The 23,063-nt window shown below is 54.6% G+C and overlaps 8 protein-coding genes across 8 annotated transcripts; 5 read left to right on the plus strand and 3 right to left on the minus strand.

Moving 5' to 3' along the window:
* Positions 1-1,684: 1,684 nt before the first annotated feature.
* CDEST_02742 (Putative Peptidase family M49) lies at positions 1,685-4,882 on the plus strand. Its single transcript, XM_062918901.1, has 10 exons — positions 1,685-2,020; positions 2,120-2,912; positions 2,962-3,091; positions 3,152-3,289; positions 3,340-3,367; positions 3,439-3,617; positions 3,664-3,862; positions 3,917-4,109; positions 4,163-4,274; positions 4,335-4,882. The coding sequence occupies exons 1-10, from the start codon at positions 1,752-1,754 to the stop codon at positions 4,601-4,603; spliced, it is 2,310 nt and encodes a 769-aa protein (XP_062774952.1). The 5' UTR covers positions 1,685-1,751; the 3' UTR covers positions 4,604-4,882.
* A 1-nt stretch (position 4,883) lies between these two features.
* Positions 4,884-6,493, minus strand: CDEST_02743 (Putative large ribosomal subunit protein eL6). Its single transcript, XM_062918902.1, has 3 exons — positions 6,262-6,493; positions 5,568-5,903; positions 4,884-5,463 (listed from the first exon to the last, which is right to left on the minus strand). The coding sequence occupies exons 1-3, from the start codon at positions 6,379-6,381 to the stop codon at positions 5,311-5,313; spliced, it is 609 nt and encodes a 202-aa protein (XP_062774953.1). The 5' UTR covers positions 6,382-6,493; the 3' UTR covers positions 4,884-5,310.
* Positions 6,494-6,783: 290 nt separating this feature from the next.
* Positions 6,784-9,750, plus strand: CDEST_02744 (Putative ClpA/B family, AAA+ ATPase domain, ATPase, AAA-type, core, Clp ATPase). The gene has a single exon (XM_062918903.1). The coding sequence runs from the start codon at positions 7,243-7,245 to the stop codon at positions 9,601-9,603; it is 2,361 nt and encodes a 786-aa protein (XP_062774954.1). The 5' UTR covers positions 6,784-7,242; the 3' UTR covers positions 9,604-9,750.
* Positions 9,751-10,071: 321 nt separating this feature from the next.
* On the minus strand, positions 10,072-12,311 carry CDEST_02745 (Putative small GTP-binding protein). Its single transcript, XM_062918904.1, has 6 exons — positions 12,141-12,311; positions 11,755-12,091; positions 11,386-11,600; positions 11,017-11,261; positions 10,875-10,940; positions 10,072-10,815 (listed from the first exon to the last, which is right to left on the minus strand). The coding sequence occupies exons 3-6, from the start codon at positions 11,531-11,533 to the stop codon at positions 10,723-10,725; spliced, it is 552 nt and encodes a 183-aa protein (XP_062774955.1). The 5' UTR covers positions 11,534-11,600; positions 11,755-12,091; positions 12,141-12,311; the 3' UTR covers positions 10,072-10,722.
* Positions 12,312-12,762: 451 nt separating this feature from the next.
* CDEST_02746 (Putative transmembrane emp24 domain-containing protein) lies at positions 12,763-14,074 on the plus strand. The gene is made up of 3 exons (XM_062918905.1): positions 12,763-13,221; positions 13,309-13,516; positions 13,597-14,074. Exons 1-3 carry the CDS (start codon positions 13,024-13,026, stop codon positions 13,800-13,802), a joined length of 612 nt encoding a protein of 203 aa, XP_062774956.1. The 5' UTR covers positions 12,763-13,023; the 3' UTR covers positions 13,803-14,074.
* A 760-nt stretch (positions 14,075-14,834) lies between these two features.
* CDEST_02747 (uncharacterized protein) lies at positions 14,835-18,102 on the minus strand. The gene is made up of 2 exons (XM_062918906.1): positions 17,829-18,102; positions 14,835-17,769 (listed from the first exon to the last, which is right to left on the minus strand). The coding sequence occupies exon 2, from the start codon at positions 17,746-17,748 to the stop codon at positions 15,145-15,147; it is 2,604 nt and encodes an 867-aa protein (XP_062774957.1). The 5' UTR covers positions 17,749-17,769; positions 17,829-18,102; the 3' UTR covers positions 14,835-15,144.
* A 120-nt stretch (positions 18,103-18,222) lies between these two features.
* On the plus strand, positions 18,223-19,520 carry CDEST_02748 (uncharacterized protein; the record flags this gene model as incomplete). Its single annotated transcript, XM_062918907.1, has 5 exons — positions 18,223-18,303; positions 18,444-18,797; positions 18,845-19,077; positions 19,139-19,332; positions 19,405-19,520. 5 exons carry the CDS (start codon positions 18,223-18,225, stop codon positions 19,518-19,520), a joined length of 978 nt encoding a protein of 325 aa, XP_062774958.1.
* Positions 19,521-20,755: 1,235 nt separating this feature from the next.
* On the plus strand, positions 20,756-23,023 carry CDEST_02749 (Putative luciferase). Its single transcript, XM_062918908.1, has 2 exons — positions 20,756-22,592; positions 22,728-23,023. Exons 1-2 carry the CDS (start codon positions 21,758-21,760, stop codon positions 22,823-22,825), a joined length of 933 nt encoding a protein of 310 aa, XP_062774959.1. The 5' UTR covers positions 20,756-21,757; the 3' UTR covers positions 22,826-23,023.
* Positions 23,024-23,063: the final 40 nt, after the last annotated feature.

Raw genomic sequence — 23,063 nt, forward strand, 5'->3', positions numbered from 1 at the left:
TGCAGCGCCTGTCGGCCCCTCTTCCCGGCCGAGTCAAGGTGCTTCTCCTGCGGCCAGCGACAGTCCATGCCCGCATCCATTGCCGATATATTCGTAGCTGGGGGGGGGGAACCTACGTGTCAAGTAGTAAACCATAGGCCTTAAAAACACCCGTCCAACGTAATAACAGGTTGGCGGCTATGTGATGCTGCCGGAATACCGCCCAAACTCAAACGTTTCCTGCTTCTCTTTTTCTCAAAGAGCACGGCCCCCGATGGTTTCCAGCGGGGCGTACAGTCTTCTTCTAATGTGTTGACATCGCGAGAGTAGGAAAGGCCTTTCCTGTTTTCTGTGCTGCTCGATGACACGCTTCGACTACTCTAAGAGCTTGGTACATAAGCCCATGTGACGGCTGTTATACCGACCAACGTGCATCTTTCCAGCTGAGGTTCCATACAATGGCTACCTGCAAAGCCGCTCTTGCCACCAGTTTCCTCTCACATGTCCTGGATCATGCAAACCAGCACCGACACCAAAGGCTGTCAAATAACCATTTAGGTGATCCACGTTACATATCACTACATACTAAACCTGGTCATTACTACCTGCAAGCAAGACTCAATTGAGGTGCTTTGCAGCCTACCTATGCAGCCTGCCCGCGCAAGCATGCCGATCCCCGCGAAGTCTCCCATTGGCCATCAAGGCCATGCAGGCAGGGATACATGACAGGTGCGGTTTGCGAGGGTCCCTTGCGGACGTTGGCTGGATCATCTCGGTGAGCAGCGCGACATCTAGGGGTGAAAAGATTGCGTCAGGTCATCGATGTTCAACTTTGACGTCGCCAACATTCAACTGGGACTGCTCTGTTGTGCAGATGGGACACGGTTGATCTTGCACGGCGATATCATAAAACCACCAGATGTAGGACGGTCATCACCACCATAGGTCAGACTCTGCAATGGAGCGTTCCCTATTCTCTTGAAATAAGCGTCCGAGTCTTAGACCAAGTTGTGATAATGAGCCACCCACTTACCGCCATTCAAAGACCATGAAACAGTGACGGAGGCTTTTAAGACTTATCTGGGCCCCATTACAACAAAGCTTTCGCTGCTCTGCTGGTTCATAACTTCTGAATCTTGTTCCGATCGGTTCACTTCATGCTAGGTATCTTCGTAAGCTGTAGGGTGACCCCCACAAGACCCCCATGTACATACTGGTTAGCTACCGAGCGTTGGGGGCACAGTGTGTTTGTAAACGACATCGCCAGCTTGCTCGACTGTGTGTAATGAGTTGTTCTCGTGTGATTGACTGTTTTTGATGTTTTCTCTCACTCATCCCTCCTTCTGTTTTCGTGCAAGCTTCGTGTACAAATCAGTCGTCTCATTGACAAAAGTACCTGAAATGCCCCTCATTATGGCTGAAGCTCCAATGTCCTCTGCTGTCTCCATGCCTGTTTGGGGAGGTGGTCATGTTTTTGAGGCTTTGAGGGTTTCACAGGCTAGATGGCTTGCCCTCACAGGCTGTTTCCCGAATCGGTCCCATCAGCCAATCACTGGCCAAGAAATCACAGGAAGCCACACGGCACCCGTGGCTTCGCTTTCCAAAGACTACAGAGAGTGGCTCACCCCCTGTGCGAATAGAAAAGTTGTCCACGCAGCTCATGTGGCTCTTCCCCGCTGCTGGGCGGCGCCTGAACACAGTTGTCGTCTGCTCATCCGCAGCACCTGCCTCATCAGTGACCAATTACCAGTGTCGTATCATTTCGACTCCTCATGCGGGTTTCATCCATTTCCGCCCTCCAGAGACTGACCTCTTTGCGAGCTGCCTCTCCCTCACTTCACATTTCTGTCAAGACCGTCAGACTGCGAAACCACTTCCCTTTACCTGCGAAACCCTGCCGGCAGAGATTTTCTACCATGAACGCCCAGGAGCTCACCCATTACCTGGCCGACGCGCCGCCCTCGGTCGTGAGACTGGAGATCGAGAAGCACTTTGAGCCCCTCACCGACAAGCAGAAGCGCTACGCGCACTTTATCAGCAAGTAAGAAGTCCAAACCTCCCGTGACGCCATGTTACCAAGACCTCTGGAACCGGACGCGCCAAGCTTTTATGGGGTGCGGGAGCTAAATGAGACCCCCAGAGCCTCCTTTGCTGGTAGCCGTATCGTGCTCAGACAGCTGTCCCCGGAGTCGGAGCCCATCTACGACTTCATCATTGCCTTGCATAAGTCGAGTGGAGGCGACTGGAACAGCCTCGCCAAGAAGGCCGGTGTCGATGAGACTCAACTGTCATACTTTCTTGAGTATGCCGCCCAGTTCTTGGGGAACAATGGTAACTACAAGAGCTTCGGCGACGCCAAGTTCATCCCCAGGGCCGAGGAGAAGACCTTTGCTGCTTTCGCTGCCACCTCGCCCAAGGCTGAGCGTTTCTACAAGGCGACAAATGGCGCCATCTTCAGCTCCGACAAGCAGGCTCTGATGCACCTCGGATACCCTGACAAGGGCCACATGACTACCTACTACCCCGACTCACCTCACATCACCCAGAATGAAATCGAGGCCGTGTCTGCATGGATGGAGAAAAAGCGTCTTCTCCCCGAGAATACCCGTCTTCGCAAGACCAAGGAGGGCTCCTTTGAGCTTCTTATTGCGTCTGCCGTCACCAGTGTTCCCACTGAGGGGGGTGATATCGGCAAGGAGACCGAGTTCCAGCTCGAAGGCGACCTTCTCAAAGGTAAGACGATCAAGCTAGTGTACGGCGACTACGCCGAGGAGATGAAGGCGATTTCCGAGTATATCAAGAAGGCACAGGAGAACAGCAGCAACGAGATCCAGGCGAAGATGCACGAGGCCTACGCCAAGTCTTTCTCATCCGGCTCTCTGCTTGACTTCAAGGACAGTCAGAGATACTGGATCAGAGACAAGGGCCCCATGGTAAGTGGCACGTATTGCACGCAGCAGACCCAAAGTAACGCTGGACTAGGTTGAATCAAACATTGGTTTCATCGAGACCTACAGAGACCCCGCTGGTATCCGTGGGGAGTGGGAGGGCTTTGCTTCAGGCACGTACACTCACCATCCCTTCTTGGACAGAATACTGACTACTTGTAGTTGTGAACCGTAAGTTTTTCAAGAGCCTATTACAAAGATTATGATTGCTCAACATGTCACAGTTGAGCGTACACGTGCTTTCGGCGAGCTTGTGTCCTCTGCACCTAAGTTAATCCCTCTCCTCCCTTGGAGTCAGGATTTCGAGAAAGACAAGTTTCTTTCGCCCGACTTTACCTCTCTCGAGGTCTTGACCTTTGCCGGTATGTATAAACCTACAAGGTCGTCCGATGGCGCTGACATTGGTTTCTAGGCTCGGGCATTCCTGCTGGCATCAACATGTAAGTGGTTGCTATCTTGGTGCCCCTTTCTCTTGTTGCACAACTCTGGGGCAACGCTGACACCATTTCAGCCCCAATTACGATGACATTAGACAGACAGAGGGCTTCAAGAATGTTTCTCTTGGCAACGTCCTAAGCGCCAAGGCTCCCAACGAGAAGATTCCGTTCATCTCGGAAGCCGACCTGGAGCTGTACCACAAGTACAGGGACCCTGCATTTGAGGTCCAGGTTGGCCTCCACGAGCTGACTGGTGAGTTTCCCCGATGTTGGTTCTCGATAGTTACTGACTGTATCAGGCCACGGCTGTGGAAAGCTGCTCCAGGAGACCTCTCCTGGAACTTTCAACTTCGACGAGAAGAACCCCCCTGTCAGCCCCTTGACTAACAAGCCTGTCACCACGTGGTACAAGCCTGGCCAGACCTGGGGATCTGTCTTCGGCAGCCTTGCTGCTTCGTACGAAGAGTGCCGTGCTGAGCTTGTGGCTATGTATCTTGGGTAATGATGCTTAGCTTCTCCTCTCTCACATTTCCCATGCTGACCTAAGTCTAGTTGTGAGTTCCCCGTTCTCAAGATCTTTGGCTTCGGCGACGGAACCACGGACATCAACAACGAGGCCGGCAACGTCCTATACGCTGCTTATCTCCAGATGGCCCGTGCCGGCCTTGTCTCTCTGGAGATGTGGGATCCCAAGAGCCAGAAGTGGGGCCAAGCGCACTCCCAGGCTCGCTTCTCTATCCTGCAGGTCAGTAGCGACGATATCTTCTGATGGTTAAACTGGTACTGACCTTTCCAAAGTGTTTCCTTCAAGCTGGTGATGACTTTTGCAAGTTGGAGTACAAGAACGACGACTTGTCTGACCTTGAGATCAAGCTGGACCGCTCCAAGATTTTGACCACTGGTCGCGATGGTTAGTTGTTGGCGACGTATAACACAGTACAAGTACTAGAATGATGCTGACTCTTCACAGCTGTGGGCAAGTACCTCCAGAAGCTTCACGTGTACAAAGCCACTGCCGACGTCGAGAACGGCACAGCATTCTACAAGGAGATGACCAATGTCGACATGGACTTCTGGGGCACCAAGGCCAGGAACGTCGTTCTGAAGAACAAGCAACCCCGCAAGGTCTTCGTTCAGGCCAACACATTTCTGGATGAGGCGTCGGGCAAGGTCAGCCTGAAGCACTACGAGGCGTCTCCAGTCGGCATGATCCAGAGCTGGGCCGACCGCGAGTTGTGACTAAGCTCAGTACACCTCGATACGTCAGCTGCCAAGTTATAAAGGGCTCTCCAGTCGACCGTGCGTAAGGAGAGAGAAAAGGGGGCGGCATCAGTTGTAAAAAACACACTTAATACCAATGTCACCGAAAACATCGAATCAAGTACCCGAGATAGATGGTCACCGCAGTACAGCAAGCCAATCTGTGAAGGCATGTGGAGACGAAGTAACATTTCATTTCCTTCCATAACTGATTAGTCCACGTCTGTAATTCGGCTTCTTGTTCGCTTCAAATATTGACATTATCAATTTGGTGAGGGATCTTTTTCAGGAATATGGGGGGGGGGGCTCTGTAGGTGAGTGATTGACAAATTGAGTGCGTGTTCGTGGACCAGATGTTTTATCTTCTTTGTGTGTTGGATTTGAAGAACCTCATTACAGACGCCAAATGTGACCGATGCCGTCGACTTCCAAATGCAATTGGCAAAACCAGCCCAGCCCGTAGCCATAAGTTCTTCGTCGTCTACAACAACCACATTCTCAACCGCAAAAAAAACCTGGGGTCGAAGAAAAATGTTTGTTCTTATTTTTGTTCCCATTTCCCTTCCCCGAGTTTTTTCTCCCTTCCGAGCCTTGCCACCCTTCAGTCACGAAAGCAGCGCGGCAACAGGCGGAACAAAACACCACACGTCAACGAACCCAGATCAAACCAGCCGGAAAAGGACTGTTTACCAGGTCATCTCGTGGGGCTTGTCACCCTTGCGCAGGCTGAAGGAACTCGCCAGGTAGGAGGCGAGCATGTCAACCTTCTTGATGCTGGCGAGCAGGGCCTTGTCGACGGCCTTCTGGTCAGCCGCACGGCTGCTGTTGATCTCCTTCTTCTGTCAAGTGGCACAACTAGTCAGTTTCCCGTTCATATCGGATCGACCCCTGCATGCCAGCCAAAGGGTTCCTGCCGTGTCTGTGTTTGTGTGGTGTATCGTACCTGGGGCTTCTCTCCCTGCTTGAAGAAAGCGTCCTCGCCGTTCTGCTTCTTGGCCTTGTCGGCGGTGAAGTACTTGGGTTGCGAGATCTCCTCAATCTTCTGGGAGTCGACGCCGGAGACGTCGACCTTGTAGGATGTGGCGATGACGTAGCGGGAGTTGACGCGGCGGAGAGGGACGCCGTTGATCTTGAAGGGGCCGGTGACGAGGAGGACACCCTGGTCGAGGGTCTTCAGGAGGACGACGCGCTTGCCGCGGAAGCGACCGGCGAGGAGGATCAGGATGGTGCCGGGCTGGAGGGTCTTGCGAGGGGCCCAGGGACGGACGGCCTTGCGGACCTATGTTGACGGATAGTCAGTATCGCTGTCGCCTCCTTGTGTGTGTGTGTGTGTGTATGTGTGTTGCAACTGCTTGCCGAGGGATATGTCATTCCAATCACGAGCGTCTTCCCCCCATGTCTCGATTGTCTGGTGTGCGTGTCGGATTGCGATTGCGTGATCTTTGTTGACGTTGCGTCCTTTTCCTTCTCGTTCCGAATTTGCTCGAGAGTCTTTTGCGTCGTATTTCGGAAAAGTTGCGCTCGGATTGCCAAGTTCCTCCTCGGATCTCCCCTCAAGACCGCTCGTGATGACAATTCTCCTTCCCCGGCGCGAGTGCAACAAGCGCAACACTTGTGGATTGTGAACAAGAACTCACCTTCTTGGCCTCGGGCTCATCGTCGGCGTTGTACCACTTCTGCGCCTTCTGGGAGGGGGCGGGGACGACCCGAGTCGACGAGCCGAACTTCTTGGTCGTGGATTCCGTCTTCGCCGACATGGTTGCTCTCGGTCCTCGTTGAGGGCTGTGGTGGTTAGCGGGAATAGGGGATCGTGAACGAAAAGAAGAAGTGGTTGGTTCTCGTTCAGAGGTAGCGCTGGCTTGTCGATTCGTGAGAAGCAGCAGGAAATTGACGAAATTCCTGTGTATAGGGCCTCTAACCGAGAACCCTCTTGCGCGCTAGTCCCGATCGGTGATAGTGGATCCTATCGCTGTTTGAATCTCTTAGGCCACTGGTTCAGGCAGGCGGTATGAAAATGAAAAGCAAGGGGAAAAACTAGAAGGGAAAATAACAGTCCGAATTTATTCGGAAAATAGGTTTTCCGATACGCCGGGGCCAGACCCTCTCCTTGATGGAACCCAAATGGAATCCGGATGGAATCCCCATTTCCACGCCCACATTGAGGTGCATATCACCGACATCGAATGTCACTGAACTCCAACGACTACTACGAGCATGAAGAGCAATTACATGAACAACTTGCCGCATAGCTACCTTTTCCATCGAGGTAGATTCTATTGATGGTATGCCTATTCCGCCTCTCACCCATGTCTCTCCCTTTGCTTCCCATGAATACCACAATGGTACGTTCCTAGGTTTGTAGAAGCATGACCAAGGCTGCCCGCGCCTTCCAGCATTTCGTCATGCGCATGGACCACGTGGTGATAAGATAAAGCTTCCGAACATGCTAGACCTCGCCGAAAGTGCGAGAAAGTGCCGGTAGAATCACTCCGGGTGACGACAACGACGGAGTTGGCCTAAAGATAAAAGGGGCCGTTATATAGACTTTCCATTTCATTGTATATCTTACGTCGCTCTGTGGACGAACTTTTGTCTGGTTATACTACCTGTAATAGACAATGCAAGCCAGAAAGCAACTCATTTCATCAGCCCGGCGCATCGTCGGGTCATCGTCACCTAGACCTACAAGGCTAATCTCACGAGCCATACTCACCGAATCTGCGGCGCTCAAGAGCAGTAGCAGACTTCTGCCAGCGATAACTATCCGTACATATGCAAATGGCAGGCCTCACCCTCCAGGCGGCACCCACCGCATGAATATGGGTGGCGAGCCCGAGAAGCCGGCACTTGAGCAGTTTGGCATCGACCTCACGGCCAAGGCCAAGGACGGAAAGCTAGATCCCGTCATCGGGCGAGACGCCGAGATTCAGAGAACGATTCAGATACTCTCACGCCGGACAAAGAACAACCCCGTCGTGATCGGAAAGGCCGGCACCGGCAAGACGGCTATCCTGGAAGGCCTCGCACTGAGAATCGTGCGTGGCGACGTCCCGGAGAGCATCAAGAACAAGCGTGTTATTGCCCTGGACCTGGGATCGCTCATCGCAGGTGCCAAGTTCAGGGGTGACTTCGAGGAGAGATTGAAAAAGGTCTTGACAGAGGTTCAGCAAGCGGAGGGCGAAGTCATCCTCTTCATTGACGAGCTGCACACACTGCTCGGTCTTGGCAAGGCCGAAGGGTCGATCGATGCGAGCAACCTGCTGAAGCCAGCACTTGCGCGTGGCGAGCTTCAGTGCTGCGGTGCGACTACACTGGAAGAGTACCGTTTGATTGAGAAGGATGTCGCCCTTGCACGAAGATTCCAACCGATTATCGTCAACGAACCCACTGTTCAGGACACCATCAGCATCCTTCGCGGCATCAAAGACAAATACGAGGTCCACCATGGTGTGCGCATTACAGACGGCGCTCTGGTGGCTGCTGCTACATATTCCAACCGATACATCACCGACCGGTTCCTTCCGGACAAGGCCATCGACTTGATGGACGAGGCGGCGAGTCATCTCAAGCTTGAGCATGAATCGAAGCCCGAAAATATCATGGCCCTCGATCAGAAGATTATGACTATCCAAATTGAACTCGAGAGCTTACGCAAGGAAAAGGACGTTGCCAGTCAGGAGCGCCGCGAAAAGCTACAAGCGGACTTAAAGAAGTACGAAGCGGAAATATCGGAGCTCACGAAGCGCTGGGAGGCGGAGCGTGCAGAGATCGAGGCCGTCAAAAAGACCCAGGAGGATCTTGACAAGGCGAGGATCGAGCTTGACCAAGCACAGAGAGAAGGTAACTTTGGACGCGCCTCGGAGCTGAGGTACAGCGTCATCCCTTCTCTCGAGATGAAAATTCCCAAGGACGGCGAAAAGGCGGGGGACACCCTTGTCCACGACGCCGTCACCGCTGATGATATCGCGGCAGTCGTGTCGAGGGTCACCGGCATTCCCATCTCAAAACTTACATCCGGCCACATCGAGAAGCTGGTGCACATGGAAGACACCCTCCGCGAGGCAGTCCGCGGCCAAGACGAGGCTATCAAGGCCGTCTCCAACGCCGTGCGTCTCCAGCGCGCCGGCCTGAGTGGCGAGAATAGGCCACTAGCTTCCTTCTTCTTCCTCGGACCTACCGGTGTTGGCAAGACGGAGCTCTGCAAGAAACTCGCGGGCTTTCTCTTCTCGACTGAGTCTGCCGTCGTCCGCTTCGACATGAGCGAGTTTCAGGAGAAGCATACCATATCCCGCCTCATCGGGGCACCGTCCGGCTATGTTGGCTATGAAGACGCCGGTCAGCTCACCGAGGCCGTCCGCCGCAAACCCTATGCGGTCCTCCTCTTTGATGAGTTTGAGAAGGCGCATCGTGACATCTCAGCCCTCCTCCTGCAGGTCCTCGACGAGGGCTACCTCACCGACGCCCAGGGCCACAAGGTGGACTTCCGCAACACAATCATTGTGCTGACGTCCAATCTCGGCGCCGATATTCTCGTCGGCGCCAACCCGTCTCATCCGTACAAGGAGACAGCCGACGGCGACATCGACCCATCGGTCCGCAAGGCCGTCATGGACGTCGTCGCTGCCAACTACCCGCCAGAGTTCCTCAACCGTATCGACTCCTTCATCGTCTTCAAACGCCTCGCGCTGTCCGCTCTCCGGGACATTGTTGACATCCGTCTGCGTGAGCTGCAGCATCGCCTCGATGACAAACGCATTTTCCTCAACGTCGGCGGCGAGGTCCGCGATTGGCTGGCCGAGCGCGGATACGACCCTAAGTTCGGCGCCAGGCCGCTCAACCGCCTCATCACCAACGAGATCGGCAACGGCCTCGCCGACAAGATTATCCGCGGCGAGCTGCGGTCTGGTGATACGGCGGTGGTTTACATTAACGAGGACAACTCGGGACTCGAGGTGGCGCCAGAGGTCAAGGCAGCGTAAGGGATGTGATCATGATGTAAGACTAGTTAAGGTATTTTCTGTTAATGTTTTTCTTAGCGAGTGAGGGGTCTGCCTGTATGTTGTAATTGTAAGACAAACGACTGTATGCCGTTTCGGTATTATTCATAATAAGGACTGATGTGAACTTTAAAAGAGTGTAATTCGATGTGAATGAAACTCACAGAATCATGTTCATCACCTTGTTATGACCAACTACGAATACTGTTCAACATTCAAACGACGCTCGTGTGCGTAGAGTCCACACCTAACGTGTGTAGCAATTTGGCCTCTTCGAGAGCTTCTGCCATAATCCCTATGACAGACATATCGAGACCCGCAGCAGCATGCGTGCGAGACACAATTTTAGATAGGGGCGTGCTGCAGATTCAGGAAATTTATGCCTTCTAACCTAGGGAGATCATATCGATTGGCCCGTCGGAAGGGCAGCTGAAGGATTGTCACAAGAGACGTCACACAACACCAAGAGGTAGTTGAATCAAGACAAGTCTATAACGATTCTGTCCCAACTCAAAGCTAGAATCTACTACCTGGACACTCACCCATACCTAACAACAAAAGACGACAGACTGGAGGAAAAGCAGGCGAAGCATCCCTCATGGGGGCACCAACCAGTCGTGAGTAATATCGTTGAGCCCGTTTCTCATCCCGTCCCTACCGATAATGGCAGGTGACCTAAGCCACCCAAAAGAGCAGAAAACACCGATTCATGGAGTTTGCAGAAAAGGCAAGAAAGCCAGGGTTCATGAGTAGGCTTCCCCGTCGCATTTGGACGAAGAAACGTATAGAGAGTTGCTGCGTGAGGACTGTACAGATTTCCCAACCCAAGACGCCCCCTTTCTTCCAAAACGAAACTTGTCCTTTTGAGACCAGAATGTGTGCTTGCTGCGTCGAGAGAATGCCAGTGGAGTGTGGCTCACGTGATGTCAGGACCACCATGGGGAGGAGGAGATGGGTAGACGGAGGAGATGCGAAAAAATGAGTTATGAACTATTCGATTGCCTCATGACCGGTAGCTTTGCGAATTACAACCGTACCAGAAGGGATGACGTAAGAGAGTAGCAGAAGAGAAGGAGTCCGTTCGGCTTCTCTTCGCGGCATTTACTGGTGACCCGCCTTGCGCAGGGTGGTGGCAAGCCACTCGAGACCCTCGTAGAGACCATCACCGGAGGTGGCGCAGGTGGACTGGATGTACTATCGAAGGGGTCAGCATGATCGTAGTCGACGGTTTGTCTGCTCGTGGGAAAACATACCCAGGCGCGTTGTCTCAGGGAGTGGAGGCCAAGCTTGTCTGTGATCTCGGCGGCGTTCATGGCGTTCTGTCAAACAGCATATTAGTCGCATGATTCCTCAATGGAGCCAGAAGGGGCTCGGAAGAGGAGGGGGGCAACGTACGGGCAAATCCTGCTTGTTGGCGAAGACCAAGAGGATGGCGTCCCGCAGCTCATCCTCGTTGAGCATGCGCTGGAGCTCCTCACGGGCCTCGACGATACGGTCGCGATCGTTGCTGTCGACGACGAAGATGATACCCTGGGTGTTCTGGAAGTAATGTCTCCAGAGAGGACGAATCTTGTCCTGACCACCGACATCCCACACGGTGAACTGAATGTTCTTGTACTCCACGGTCTCGACGTTGAAGCCTGGAAAGATGTCGCATGTTAGCACGCCATTCTTGCCCTTGGTGTCAATGTAGTAGCGGCAGCGGGGTGCGCCACTTTCGAGAACGATGACACGAGAACGGATTTGGTTTCAAGATGTGCGTACCAATGGTGGGAATGGTCGTGACGATTTCACCGAGCTTGAGCTTGTAAAGGATAGTGGTCTTTCCGGCGGCGTCAAGACCAACCATCAAAATTCTCATCTCCTTCTTCCCCCAAAGCTTGTCGAAGATCTTGGAAAACGCGAGACCCATGATTGCGATTCGGACTGTGTTGAAGGTCTAAGTGTCGGGTTTAGTTGTGCGTAGAGGAAGAAGTAATCTGTTGAAGACGAAGAGTGTAAGCAAAGCGCGATTGATCAAATTAGTTCCTGGTGACGCTTTGTAGGATAATGTGCGGGCGGGATATAAAGCAATATGGAGATGTCTCCGAAAGGACAGATCTTGACGGAGGCGGGCAGGATCGGGTCACTGACAAAGGTTTGCCTAGGCGCTGACCAGGAGGCGACGTGTTGCGATGATGATCGGTCAAGATTGAAGTTGAGAACCAGGCTGCCGCAATTCGCAAATGGGAGGAGAAGATAGCGGGATAGAAGAAAGTGGATGTGGACAGGCGACGTGGAGGGAGGGAGGGATAGGGATATTGGATTGGGTTGGGGGGGCGTAGCGTATGGTGGGCTGCTCTGTACCGTATCCTGAGGTGTCGTGTCCGGACCAGACCGATGCAGGCACGCGCGCAAGGAGAGCAACTTTGGCCGAGGGGTAGGAAAGGGGAATAGGAATGGGACTCCGACTGCGAAGATGACACAGAGGCTGGGGGAGCGAACAGTCAAGACCAAAAAGAAAATGGAAGTATACTTACGTTCTTCACGGTGTCCCTCTTGCGGCGGAGAGTGAGACTGGAGAGAGAGGGAGAGAGAGAGAGGGCGTAGGTAGTCTGGGTGTGATTGTCGGTGAAGGGGGAAGACAGTCAAGTGTCGAGAGAGGTTAAGGTGGAATAGAGGCGAGCAGAGGGGGTGGGCTTTAGCAAGATAAGTTCGGCTCGGCGAGGTTGGTGGTGATTTTGGGAGCCAGAAAGGCCATGTTTTTCAAACTCTGTGTCCCCACTTCTTCCTGACCACCGCTACAAACGAACGCCACCGTCTGGCCTGCCAAGGTACCTTTCTCACCCGGATTGCTGTCAACGGTACCTAACCTCTGGCTTCATCGGGCACATCAGCTTTAAAACTGCCTGCGCTGTCATGTTGCGTGCTGAGGGCGCAAAGATGCTAGCCCACAGGCCACGGGCCACTTGGAGCTCCCTACCTGTCTCCCTGTGGCCACCCCCTTCTAGTGAGGTCTACCACCAGAGACCCTTCTGAAGCACAAGTACCCGCATCACGTGCAGGGGTCATCTGCATTGTGTTCTTCTTGCGAGGAAGCTATCGGAAAAGTATCGGTCCTTGACAACATTGAAGTCACGCACTAGTCCCTTTCTGGATCAGCCTCAAGTCCGACCAGACGTCGCCAGAGTGTCCAGACTCAAGGAACAGGGGTCATTTACCTCAAGGAACTGATCTGGAGAACAGCCTGGACACAAGTGAACGTCGCTCCTTTCCCCCCCCGGTTCCGACCTCTCAGCCTGCCTCCCGACTCCAGAATAGCTCGACTCTGGTGTGTCCGACCAGCAGCTTAGTCTGACGTCTGTTTTCGAACGACCCTCCCTCCGTTTTCGAGAAAAGATTCTTTGCAAAGAAGCTCCCGCCATGTTCTTCCCATCTGTAGCTAAGCTGCTGCTCGCAGCTGGCTTCGTCCACTCTGCTCTGGCCCACAACATTCAGCTTCCCGCCCACGGCCGCGAGTGCTTCCATGAGTCGCTGCACCGCGATGATAAGATGACTGTCACCTTCCAGGTCGGCGACCGCGAGTTTGGCAGCGCCGGCAACCTGGACATCGACTTCTGGGTATGAGGCGAAATCATCGACTCCCGAGGCGCGCGAGGTCGGCGCCCAATTGTATTACATATGGCTGACTGGCGACTCCCCAATCAGATCACGAACCCCCAGGGTCAGTACGAGACCTTTGATAAGAGTGTTTCCAACGGCGACTTCTCCTTTGATGCCAAGCACGACGGCAAGTACACCTACTGTTTCGGCAACGAGCACTGGGGCGCCCATAGCAAGGAAGTCTCCTTCAACGTCCACGGCATTGTCTACGTTAGCGAGACCGACGTCCCGGCCGACCCCCTCGAGACTGAAGGTAAGAACAGCTCAAAAATTGGTGTTCAGGTGTGCAATCTGGGGAGGCAGACCACGACTAACACGTGCGCGCACTCTCAGTCCGTCACCTCTCCGAACTCCTTGCGCAGGTCAAGGACGAGCAATCCTACATCGTCATCCGCGAGCGCACCCACCGTAACACCGCCGAGAGCACCAACAGCAGAGTCAAGTGGTGGAACCTTTTCGTTATTGGTCTCGTCGTTGGAGAGTCCGTTTTCCAGGTGTGGTGGCTTCGCAGATTTTTCGAGGTCAAAAGGGTGGTTTGAAAACAGTCGCCTCCGTTTCTTCTCATTTCTCGGATACCCGTGCTGGGGACGACAGGTCGAAGGCGCAAAAAAAGATAGGGATCCTGGGAGGGCGGGGTGCCGGAAAAGGACATGATCCCTAGGCCCTGTTGGTGATGGAGGTTAACATGTATAGTTGATCATAATCACACATGAATGACACGAACGATTCTGAATATAAAAAGCCGGCTTAGCGCGCGACCGAACTGCTATGGATGCATGTTAGACGAGAGCAGATCTGGTTTCCACGAGGCTAGACCACTTAACATGCGCCTATGTATGTAATTCAAAAAAAAAAAAAAAAAAAAGAGGGTGCTAAGACATAGCCCGAAATTGTTTTTCTCCTTTTTTCATAACTGCCAGAAACCAAGCTTTCTGGAGGAATCACGCATGTCGCCTCTTCCATCTCCAGGTTCAGAGTGGCAGAGGCGGGTCGGGAACCTCGAGCTGGCAAGACCTCAGCGGCAGGTAGACAGCTTCCCTAAGCCCCCCACGCCAAATTGAGCCTGATGAAAGAGAACAACAAGTTTGGGGGGGGGGGCATGAGCGGATCGTATAACCAAAGTCAGCAGCTGCCCAGCAGCGAAGGGGCCACTCACTGCCTACGCATCGTTGTTAGTGCACACACCCCTCCTACCTAGACCGGCTAAGAGAACGCACGCCACGTCAATACCTCGCTGCTCATATCTCAGGAATGAACTAGACCAAAGGATTTCTAGCCCAGCCATGCTCAGAGCGATGACCCGTCATGTACATGTCTCAAAAAACTCCTGACGGGCACTAGGGGCCGTTTGCCGCACGTCAGTCAGTCAAGTCTGAGAGGGTCGAAGCTCTGGCTGCCTACCGATGGCGTCAACGGCTGGGCGCAAGAGAATGAGCAACACAAGCCACGCACAACGAGAGCAACTGGTACAATGGGGCCACATGTCGCGTTCGCGGTGCGCGGTGCGAGTACATCACAAAGGGCCAAATAAGGGCCAATGTCGATCCAGGAAGCAGGGAAGGGCGAGATATGCATCTTTGTGACTTCGAATTGGACTTCTTGCTGGCCATACTCTATGGCCATCATGACTCCATCTAAACTGACAGTCATTATGTACATCATACATCATATGTGCGGCCATATGCATTATGCCTTTCCTACAATAGCCACAAATCCTTCTCGTGGGCTTCCAAAAAGGATCGCGTCATAGAATCCAACAAGCCAACCAACCCCTTGACGCCATACCATCTGAACATCCCAAATAAGGCCTCTATAAACAAGAAAAGAAACCAAGAAACTGCAGCGCAAACGTGTCATGCTTCATACGCCCCCAGGGCCGCTTCATGCGTTCGGGTCGGACTCGGGAACATTCTCCTTCGTCTCTTCGGGTATCTTCTCCACTGGGATCTCGACTCCCTTGACTGGATGGATCAGCATTGGGGGTAGGCACATACGTCCCTCACCACCACGCATCTGACCGACAGTAGATCCGTCTTTGCTCAAGTCTTCCGTCTTCTCAAACTCCTCGCCACCGTCGTTGTTGACCTTGAGGCCGAGCCAGCGGCGATACAAGTTAGGGGCGAAGCCCGAGTTATAGAACCAGCTGAGGCCGCGGAGGTTGTGCTCGCGCTGGCCGAAGACAGATGTGCGAGAACCGCCGCTAGCACCGTTCTTGCCGCCGTTAAGGACCTGAGCCAGATACTCGGTAGGCCATTCTCGGTCGACGTACATGGGGTGAGGGGCAAAGACGGCCTTGTACCCGTGCTGAAAAGCGACTGTCACAGGCCACATCTCGGGGAATGCGAAGTGCTTCCTGAAAGCAGTTTCTCGGTGCATGGTCATGAGAAGGCGGCGAGACATGCGCGATGCCGTGATGATGTGCGCTCTTCTAGGCGGCATGGGCTCGTCTCGGTTGTTCTTGTTATATCCTGTAATGTCCTCGGACAACAGCCAGGTGGTTCCCTCGGGGTCGAAGATAGGATTGAAGGCAATGTAGTCGGCCTCTTCGCCAACGCCCCAGGTGTACTTGTCCTTCTCGTATGTGGTAGGAGGCTTGGGGTCGTTCTCAATTTCAAACCAGTCATCCTCGCTGGTGGGGCGCTCAGGTCCCCAGATGGTCTTCTCTCCTCTCGAGATCTTGGTGGGCTCCTGGTTCTCCTTGTTCCTGTTGGCGCCGGGAATGTTCTTCCAGACGTTGTCGGGGCCGTCAGTACCCATCTCGGATTGAACGCGGGCCATCTGTCTGAAATCCTCCCACGACCCGTGAACGCTGGGGATATAGAAGCGGGCGTTGCGCTCCCAAAGTCCCTTTCGTGGCTGCTTCTTGCCCCAACTCTCGATCTTGGAAAAGAGGTCGTAATAGTGGCCAGTGTAGCGAATGTCCATCTCCCAGGACCAGTAGAAATCATACTCGGGGTGCTGGTAGGCGAAGTACTGCATGGCCATAGTAAGACCGCGGTACACTCCGTGAACGGGCAAGTCGGGGCCCCGAGTGTAGAGGTCAAAGATGCCTTGGTAAAGGGACAGCATCTGAGTCTCCGTCCATAACGTAACCAATCCCCTGAACTCCTCCGGGATCCGCTCCCTGATGCGGCGCTCGTAGACCTCGTGATCGGCCCAAACAGGGTACGCTGCGTCGTTCTTGATCTGCACCAAGAGATGAACATCATACCGTCCGCCCGAGGTCAACGCAAGCTCCGAGATGACTGAACGGACGTTCATAATGTCTTCCTCGCGCCAGTTGTACTCGTCCCAGACACGGATCACGACAGCAGTGCGAGCAACCTTTTCTTTTTCCGCCTCGTGTTCCTTGCCGGCAGTCTTGTCGTTCTGGATGCCCGGTTTGGCAGCTGGCTCCAGGTTCTCGAGGGGGTCGCGCGTCACAAGTGTTGCATTCTGGGCAGGCTCATCGATGAAGAAGCCACGCGCAGAGGGAGTCTTAGGGGGCATCGGCTTGAATCTGTCGGTGTTCGCCTGGTAGCAGCGGCGCTGAGCGTCCGCCCAGTCGACTTGGCGCCAGTCAACCTTGGGCGTCTTTTCCCACACATCTTCGGAGCCTTCCTTCTCGCCATGCTCGCCAATTCCGAGGCCGCCAGCTGGAACAGAGTAACCAAATCCGTAAGGCGCGTAGCGTCCGAAACGTTCGTAGCAGATGCCTTCGGGCAGGTCCAGGAGCTCGTAGGAACCTTCGACGTGTTGAGGGAATCCTTGAGGACGGCCCTCGAGATACCTAATTGGCGGAATGCGAACTTTCTTGTCTTTGTCGATGAAGCACTCGTTCATCTCTTCGGGTTTAGTGACAAAAACGGAACCAGGATGCTCGACGAACTCTTTGCTCTTGGGAACAGCTCTCCTCACAGCATCGTCCTTGCCATCCTCGCTCGTCGCGGTGGCCGTGGTATTGATGTCGAGCTGATCCAACGGAATCTCGTCCTCGGAGCGCGGGTAGGAGGGTATGTACTGCGAAGGAGGGACAATGGACCTGACGCCACCATAGTATCTTTGAAGGAAGCTGAAAGACTCCCATACCGGTGGGGGGTCCGGCTTCTTTTCTACCTTGCCCTCTATGATCATCTTATTCTCAACGTGGCTCGCGCGTACCAGGGACATGATCATAAGGATCATGAAGGCCACCAGGCCGAGGCAGAGGTAACGGATGATTCGATTGGGAAGTCGGTAGAGATGGGTGCGTGGGCGTCGCGCCGTCGCAAGGGCCCGCTTCGGGAGCATCATTGCGGCGCTCGAGAGGGAACCTGAGGTGTGTCTTGAACTCCTAGCACTTGGCGAGGATGTGGAGGAGTAGTCTTCTGATTCATCGTCGGATGAATAGTAGTCGTCGTCATTGGAGAGGCGCTCCTTTGTGCGCAGAGGACTCAATTGCTCGTACTTTGGCAGTCTACCAGTGCGATTCTCGCGAGACCGCAATGGGTTTGAGAACATGCCCATGTCGTTGGTTGGGCTCTGGGTCTGGAAGCTTCCCCGTTAGGTCGTGCGGACGAGAGCGAGGGTCGTGAGAGATGCTTTACCACGAGAAACCCGTGAACACCGCTGGTTCCCGCGAAGTAGCCCGGGGGACGGGCTAACTGAACTGACGTCTGTTGCGGTGCTGCTATCCGCGTGTGTGGGGAGTCGTCGACGGGCGTGTCGGTAACGAGAGACCCAAGAGTTCAGCGGAAACTGGGCAACGTATGGAATGTACAACGAAAGATTGTTGGAGATGTACGGATACTTTTGGGCAGAGTAAAGGACGAGACCTCGAGACGCGACCAAGAAAGATGGAGATGCTGTTCGGGGGGGCGGGAGGGGGCACGATGCTAGGGCATCATATGGAAATGAAGCGCGGCAGGGGAAGCGAAAGACGGAGGTTAGTTTGGGCCAACAGAGCCCACTTGGAGTGATATGGATCTATCAATGTTGGATATGAGTTGTCCCCTCCCAGGCCCCAGACGACGGCGGGACAACAAGAAAAGAAAGGCAGGAGGAAAACAGCAAAACGACTGGGTACGTACAAGCTTGTCTAATCCCCGTAGCGCTGCACATCCGACCTGTTCTGCTCGACTTGCACAGAAATGGTTCGGCAGTCCGAGAGGTACGTACACAGTGCTCGTCAAGTGCGCCTCCCGTTATTGTTCGGCTGGCAGGAAAAAAAGAGGGTGTGGAGCTCTTCTAGTGTCCTCCCCCTATCCCGCACAATCGCCGCTGAAAAGATTGGATCTGATTGGGGAATTGGTGGGGGTTTCCAGACAACAACTGGCCAACTGGATGTTGCTCTGAGCAACGGCAACGTGGGCGGTCTCTGCAGGCAGAACCACCACACCGCGATGCTGCAAAACGACCCCCCGTCCGCTGCAGCCAAGGATGGACACAGCGCCGCCGCAGCGCCGCACCGGACGAGACCCAAAGCAGCGACGAGCAGCCAGACGGGCGAATTGCCCAATGCTTACTGGGCACGCTGGATCGCCGGCCCTGGCTGGCTGGCTGGCTTAGGATTCAAGGTGCGCGCCAATGCGGGTCTCCCAGAACTTGCAGGACCCAAAGCAAGGGTTGTCGCCTTGGTCTCGACTTTTTTTGCGAGAAGCTTGACTGGGGTCTCCCTGGCAACCATTCAAACCATTTCCGGGACTGGTTGCCCGCTACGGATACAGGCTACGTACAGGGTACAGCTCGGCCTCCTTGGTTGAAGCATTGGAGATATGTTCCACTTCCCGTGCTCCTGCAATCCAGGACCGTCGTCGAGACTGCCTCCTTTAGACACTGTGAAGGTCCCTTCAGGCAGTCAGCCCACTCTCACATCACGACGAGAGGCTGAATGGCTGGCAGACTGACGACTGACTAGGGGGAAACAAGATGCCCCATCCGCAACCTGGATTGACGCATTTTGTAGGCGCAACCGACGGATTGCATCAGTCAGGCAACGCCACCCGCGCGAGCCACACCTTCCAGTCGTTTCCTGTCTTGTCGCAGCCGCCCTCATCCGACTCAATGTTTGGGCACTGGACGAAGCTGCAACATGTTCGGACGCGTTCTTCGGTTTCGTCTCAACATTGCACACTTGGCTCTTCCTTGAGGCAACCAGCTGATCGCTCAATTACCAGCCAACAGGTCTTTCTTCAGCCAGTCCAACTCAACCTGTTTTTCCTGGATCCTGTTCCATCCATGCACCCCGCAGTGTCTCCTCTCGAATCTCCAATTTCGACGTCATGCTGCCAAGCTGTTGATGGAAGACAAGCACCGTAGAGAAGAGTGATCCCTACAGGTATCGTCATGTCGCCTTTTGGGGGGGCTACGAATTGCGATTTGCGATTTGGCTCATTTCAGACAGTTCAGACGCTGCGGGATTGTCGCAATGAGTGGCCAATTACCATATCCGATCGTCATGCGTCGTCAATCCATCAAGTCATGTTCGTTTCGCAAATTCCAGCCGAACAAATTTAGAACATGCCGAGATTTACCACGCGAATATCAGTTTGCATACCCATTTTTCATCTTGTCGTGCATGTGGCTGAGGGCGTCAGTCTGTGATGGCGCGTCCCGTATTGTGGTTTGTGTGGTACAGTACCAGTGGGCTCTAGAAGTCGCCCCCTCCCAAATGCAACCCCCCTATGTTCATCCCTGAGAAACGTTATCTCCTGAGCCAACGGCCTGTGATTGATTGACTGATTGATTGGTTTAGCCTGCCCTTCCTTGCCTTGCACACCTGTCAAGATTGGCTCCTCATCGATGAGATTGCCCGTTCTTGATGGCAAGGCCGTCTCGACGCGTCCGCGTCTCACCCAACACGGGCCGTCCCCGACGGAAATACGGATAGTCTCCTCAGACTCGGCAAACCGCGAGACAGCAGCAAGCCACACTCCTTCCTCAAGGGACCACGGCGGTTCATGCGCGGTCCATCGCCAAGTATGTATTCGTATTTGCAGCAGCTCGTCAAGAGGAAGATTCGGAAAGCAGTAAGCATACGGCTTGCTTGACACTAGCAAACTTCACTGTCCAGACACGGCCCTCCGGCCGGTTCCGCGGTGGTGGGTTGGATTTTGTAGAGTGCCGTGGCCCTTACAGCGGGGCGCAACTCTGTTTCTGTCCTTCTCCAGAGTCTAGCAGACTGCCGACGCTGTCTGTGAGAACTTTGCAGCTGCGAGAAAAGGAAACGAGTGTTGCAGCGCAGCGGATGCTGCATCCCGACGCCCCGCGTTGGCCCGTTGTCGATGGTGCTCGGAGCGGTGCATCCCTACCCAGCCAACGTGTGTAGAAACGAGCCCAAGGTTAGCAAGTTTTTTTTTTCTCGGGGTGTTTTTTGTTTTGTGCGAGATATGAAATCAGCAACCAGCCGGTATCGTTGAAACGAGTGTCGACTCAGGAAACTCGCCGCCTCCTGAACATGTCAACAAGACAAGCGACATCATAGTGCAGCACTGCGGCCAGCCAATGGACCAGCAGCTCTTCGGAAAGAAGTCGGCTGATCCGCTGCCGAGTCGTCAAGGGCGCCCCTCTTTTTGCGTTTTGCGGAGACAACCACGCGTGATGCTCTCCCTAACCTTTGCTAGCCTCTAGGGCACCACCACCACCTTCTCCTCATACTCCTGCTCGTCGTCTCTCACCGTTCCCCGGAGAGCCAAGGGGACCCTCCGTCACCGGCGCTCTGGGTAACATTCACCCGAACTGGCGGTGGAACCTGAACGACCCAACGTCACAGCTTCTTCCGTCGACTGCCGTCCGGCGTCGACCCGCGCTGCTCAAGTGCGGTCCCGCCGACATTGGGTGGCTAGCACGCTCGCTTATTCAATGTTGCCTTCGTGGGAGAGGGGGGAGAACAGATTCGTGTATCCGTATCGGCTTCGAAGCCATTCTGCTGATATCCTGCCGGCATCCTGCCGGCATCCTGTGTCTGCAGTGGTCCCGGCACGAGCTCCGAATCATCCCAGCCCCAGCCTGTAGTGCTCGCTCTGCCCTAGCTTGCTCGCCGAGGCGGGAACTTTGCCCATCTCTACCTCACACGAGCCTAGTGCAGTGTCGAAAGTTGCAGGCGAAAGGCTATATGCGGCGTTGCGGTTCAAACTTCCCTTCAAACCAAGACTAGCCACTCACGTTTGACGCTTTTGTCACTTGATCAGCCGTCACCTCGCCCGCCCAGCTTCTCGACCCCGCATAGGTCTGACCTGCGACGCAGACACCCCCCCCCGGTGGCTTTGTCGAACCTCGTGGCCACCGGTTTCTGCTGTGTAGAAGTCAGCTTGACCTCGTACGTCCCTCTTTGGTTTGCTGTACTTCACCTTCACTTCGCCCCGTCCCTTCTCTTTTACCTCGTTTGCTTCCTCTCATCTATACCTCCTCGCTCCGTTACTTGCCTTGCTACAAGGACCCGTGTGCTGAAAGTCCCCCTCCCGCCCCGTCACATCGAGCCTCGACGGCCGTGCATATTAGTGCCCATGTGTCTCAATAACACTTGAAGAATCACACAATGTCTGTTGCCATCACCACGTCAACGTCGAACCTCCTCCATGAAGAGCCAGCCAGTGCCGCTCCTGACGCCTGCCTGGGGCTAGACCTCAACCAGGCCGCTGTCAGCTGCGTCCTCAAGCAGGAGCCCATCTCCATCACCCTTAACGGCCCGGCCATCTTCACCCTCTCCATGACTCTGGCTCTCATCATCCACTTCCTCGAGCCCCGGATCGCAGAATGCCTACTTCTCTTTGTGCCCATCCTCCTCCTCGTTCGCAACGACTACCACAACTTTCTCGGCCTCGGCCCTGGCGGCACCCCCGCCACCTTCCAGGGCTACATCCGCATCGCCTGGCTTCGCCTGTGGGCTCTCAGGGACCCCTTCACCGCGCCCGAACCAGACCCCAATCGCCTACCGAAGCGGGGCATCCTCCTCCAGGCCGATGGCCTGCACTCTCGGCTCCTCCCCTACCGCCCCGGCCCACGGCCCCAAGTCGCCGGCATTGCGCCGCAGCGGCAGCTGGACCAGCACGGGACGGTACCGCACTATCACGCTCTGCGGCGGACGCTGGAGAGGCTGGCGTCAGGGAACCCGGCGCGTTTCGGTACGGCACGGTCCTGTCTCGAGAAGCACGGCCTGGGGCTGTTCGCGCGCCACCCTGTGAACGTGACGTGCAACGGCGAGGTGTGCCACGTCCACGACTCAGACCACTCGCTGCACATGAACCTGCACCCGGAGGACATTCGTGAGGTGCTGGCCAAGGGGTGGGGGCAGAGACATCCCCTGGCCTGGAAGGGGAAGCTGTTGAGGATGCCTGTGCCGGAGGAATTCATCATGGTTTACGCTCCACGAGGTACGTTTGGTTCCCGGAGTCGGATGGACGAGTCCTGTTCATGGTTCACCGATTGTTCATAACGCAAACAGGCCAGGTGTTTGGAGAGACCCTTGTATTTCCTTGTACCTGAAATGTCGCTGACACCACTTGCAGACGACCACGAGCTGAAGATTGTGTGTAGGATCATTGAGGCAGCAATCTGGTACGTCGTTTCCGAGAGGACGGAGATCCATGTCGAGAGGGCTGTTTGAGTCTGGATGCTCGGGGGGCCCTTTTCGCGTCGAAGCGCTTATAAGCACACATAGTTTCCTGTCTCAGGGTTTCTTCTTCCTCCTTGCAGCTCACTGCATTTATAACCAGCAGCAGATTGCGATCAACACCTGGAGTTGGGGGAGTCGTGATAGAACAGCTTGGATTTAGAAAAAGACAATCAGAAGCAGCAAACCCTCTGCCTAGTATTTCCGCCTCTTCGTGACATTGTCGAAGCCG

Source organism: Colletotrichum destructivum, chromosome 2 (assembly GCF_034447905.1).
Source record: "Colletotrichum destructivum chromosome 2, complete sequence".
Taxonomy (NCBI): Eukaryota; Fungi; Ascomycota; class Sordariomycetes; order Glomerellales; family Glomerellaceae; genus Colletotrichum; species Colletotrichum destructivum.

Excerpts from the sequence above, each read along its gene's own strand:
- CDEST_02743 (XM_062918902.1), bottom strand. The coding sequence starts at position 6,381 with ATGTCGGCGAAGACGGAATCCACGACCAAGAAGTTCGGCTCGTCGACT. Across the intron at positions 5,904-6,261 it reads ATGAGCCCGAGGCCAAGAAG|GTCCGCAAGGCCGTCCGTCC; the intron begins GTGAGTTCTTGT and ends CCGTCAACATAG. Across the intron at positions 5,464-5,567 it reads AGCAGGGAGAGAAGCCCCAG|AAGAAGGAGATCAACAGCAG; the intron begins GTACGATACACC and ends GCCACTTGACAG.
- CDEST_02746 (XM_062918905.1), top strand. The coding sequence starts at position 13,024 with ATGTTCTTCCCATCTGTAGCTAAGCTGCTGCTCGCAGCTGGCTTCGTC. Across the intron at positions 13,222-13,308 it reads ACCTGGACATCGACTTCTGG|ATCACGAACCCCCAGGGTCA; the intron begins GTATGAGGCGAA and ends CTCCCCAATCAG. Across the intron at positions 13,517-13,596 it reads CGACCCCCTCGAGACTGAAG|TCCGTCACCTCTCCGAACTC; the intron begins GTAAGAACAGCT and ends GCGCACTCTCAG.
- CDEST_02744 (XM_062918903.1), top strand. The coding sequence starts at position 7,243 with ATGCAAGCCAGAAAGCAACTCATTTCATCAGCCCGGCGCATCGTCGGG.
- CDEST_02745 (XM_062918904.1), bottom strand. The coding sequence starts at position 11,533 with ATGGGTCTCGCGTTTTCCAAGATCTTCGACAAGCTTTGGGGGAAGAAG. Across the intron at positions 11,262-11,385 it reads CACGACCATTCCCACCATTG|GCTTCAACGTCGAGACCGTG; the intron begins GTACGCACATCT and ends ACATCTTTCCAG. Across the intron at positions 10,941-11,016 it reads CCAACAAGCAGGATTTGCCC|AACGCCATGAACGCCGCCGA; the intron begins GTACGTTGCCCC and ends GCTGTTTGACAG.
- CDEST_02747 (XM_062918906.1), bottom strand. The coding sequence starts at position 17,748 with ATGGGCATGTTCTCAAACCCATTGCGGTCTCGCGAGAATCGCACTGGT.
- CDEST_02749 (XM_062918908.1), top strand. The coding sequence starts at position 21,758 with ATGTCTGTTGCCATCACCACGTCAACGTCGAACCTCCTCCATGAAGAG. Across the intron at positions 22,593-22,727 it reads CATGGTTTACGCTCCACGAG|ACGACCACGAGCTGAAGATT; the intron begins GTACGTTTGGTT and ends CACCACTTGCAG.
- CDEST_02742 (XM_062918901.1), top strand. The coding sequence starts at position 1,752 with ATGCGGGTTTCATCCATTTCCGCCCTCCAGAGACTGACCTCTTTGCGA. Across the intron at positions 4,110-4,162 it reads CTCGCTTCTCTATCCTGCAG|TGTTTCCTTCAAGCTGGTGA; the intron begins GTCAGTAGCGAC and ends ACCTTTCCAAAG. Across the intron at positions 4,275-4,334 it reads TTTGACCACTGGTCGCGATG|CTGTGGGCAAGTACCTCCAG; the intron begins GTTAGTTGTTGG and ends GACTCTTCACAG.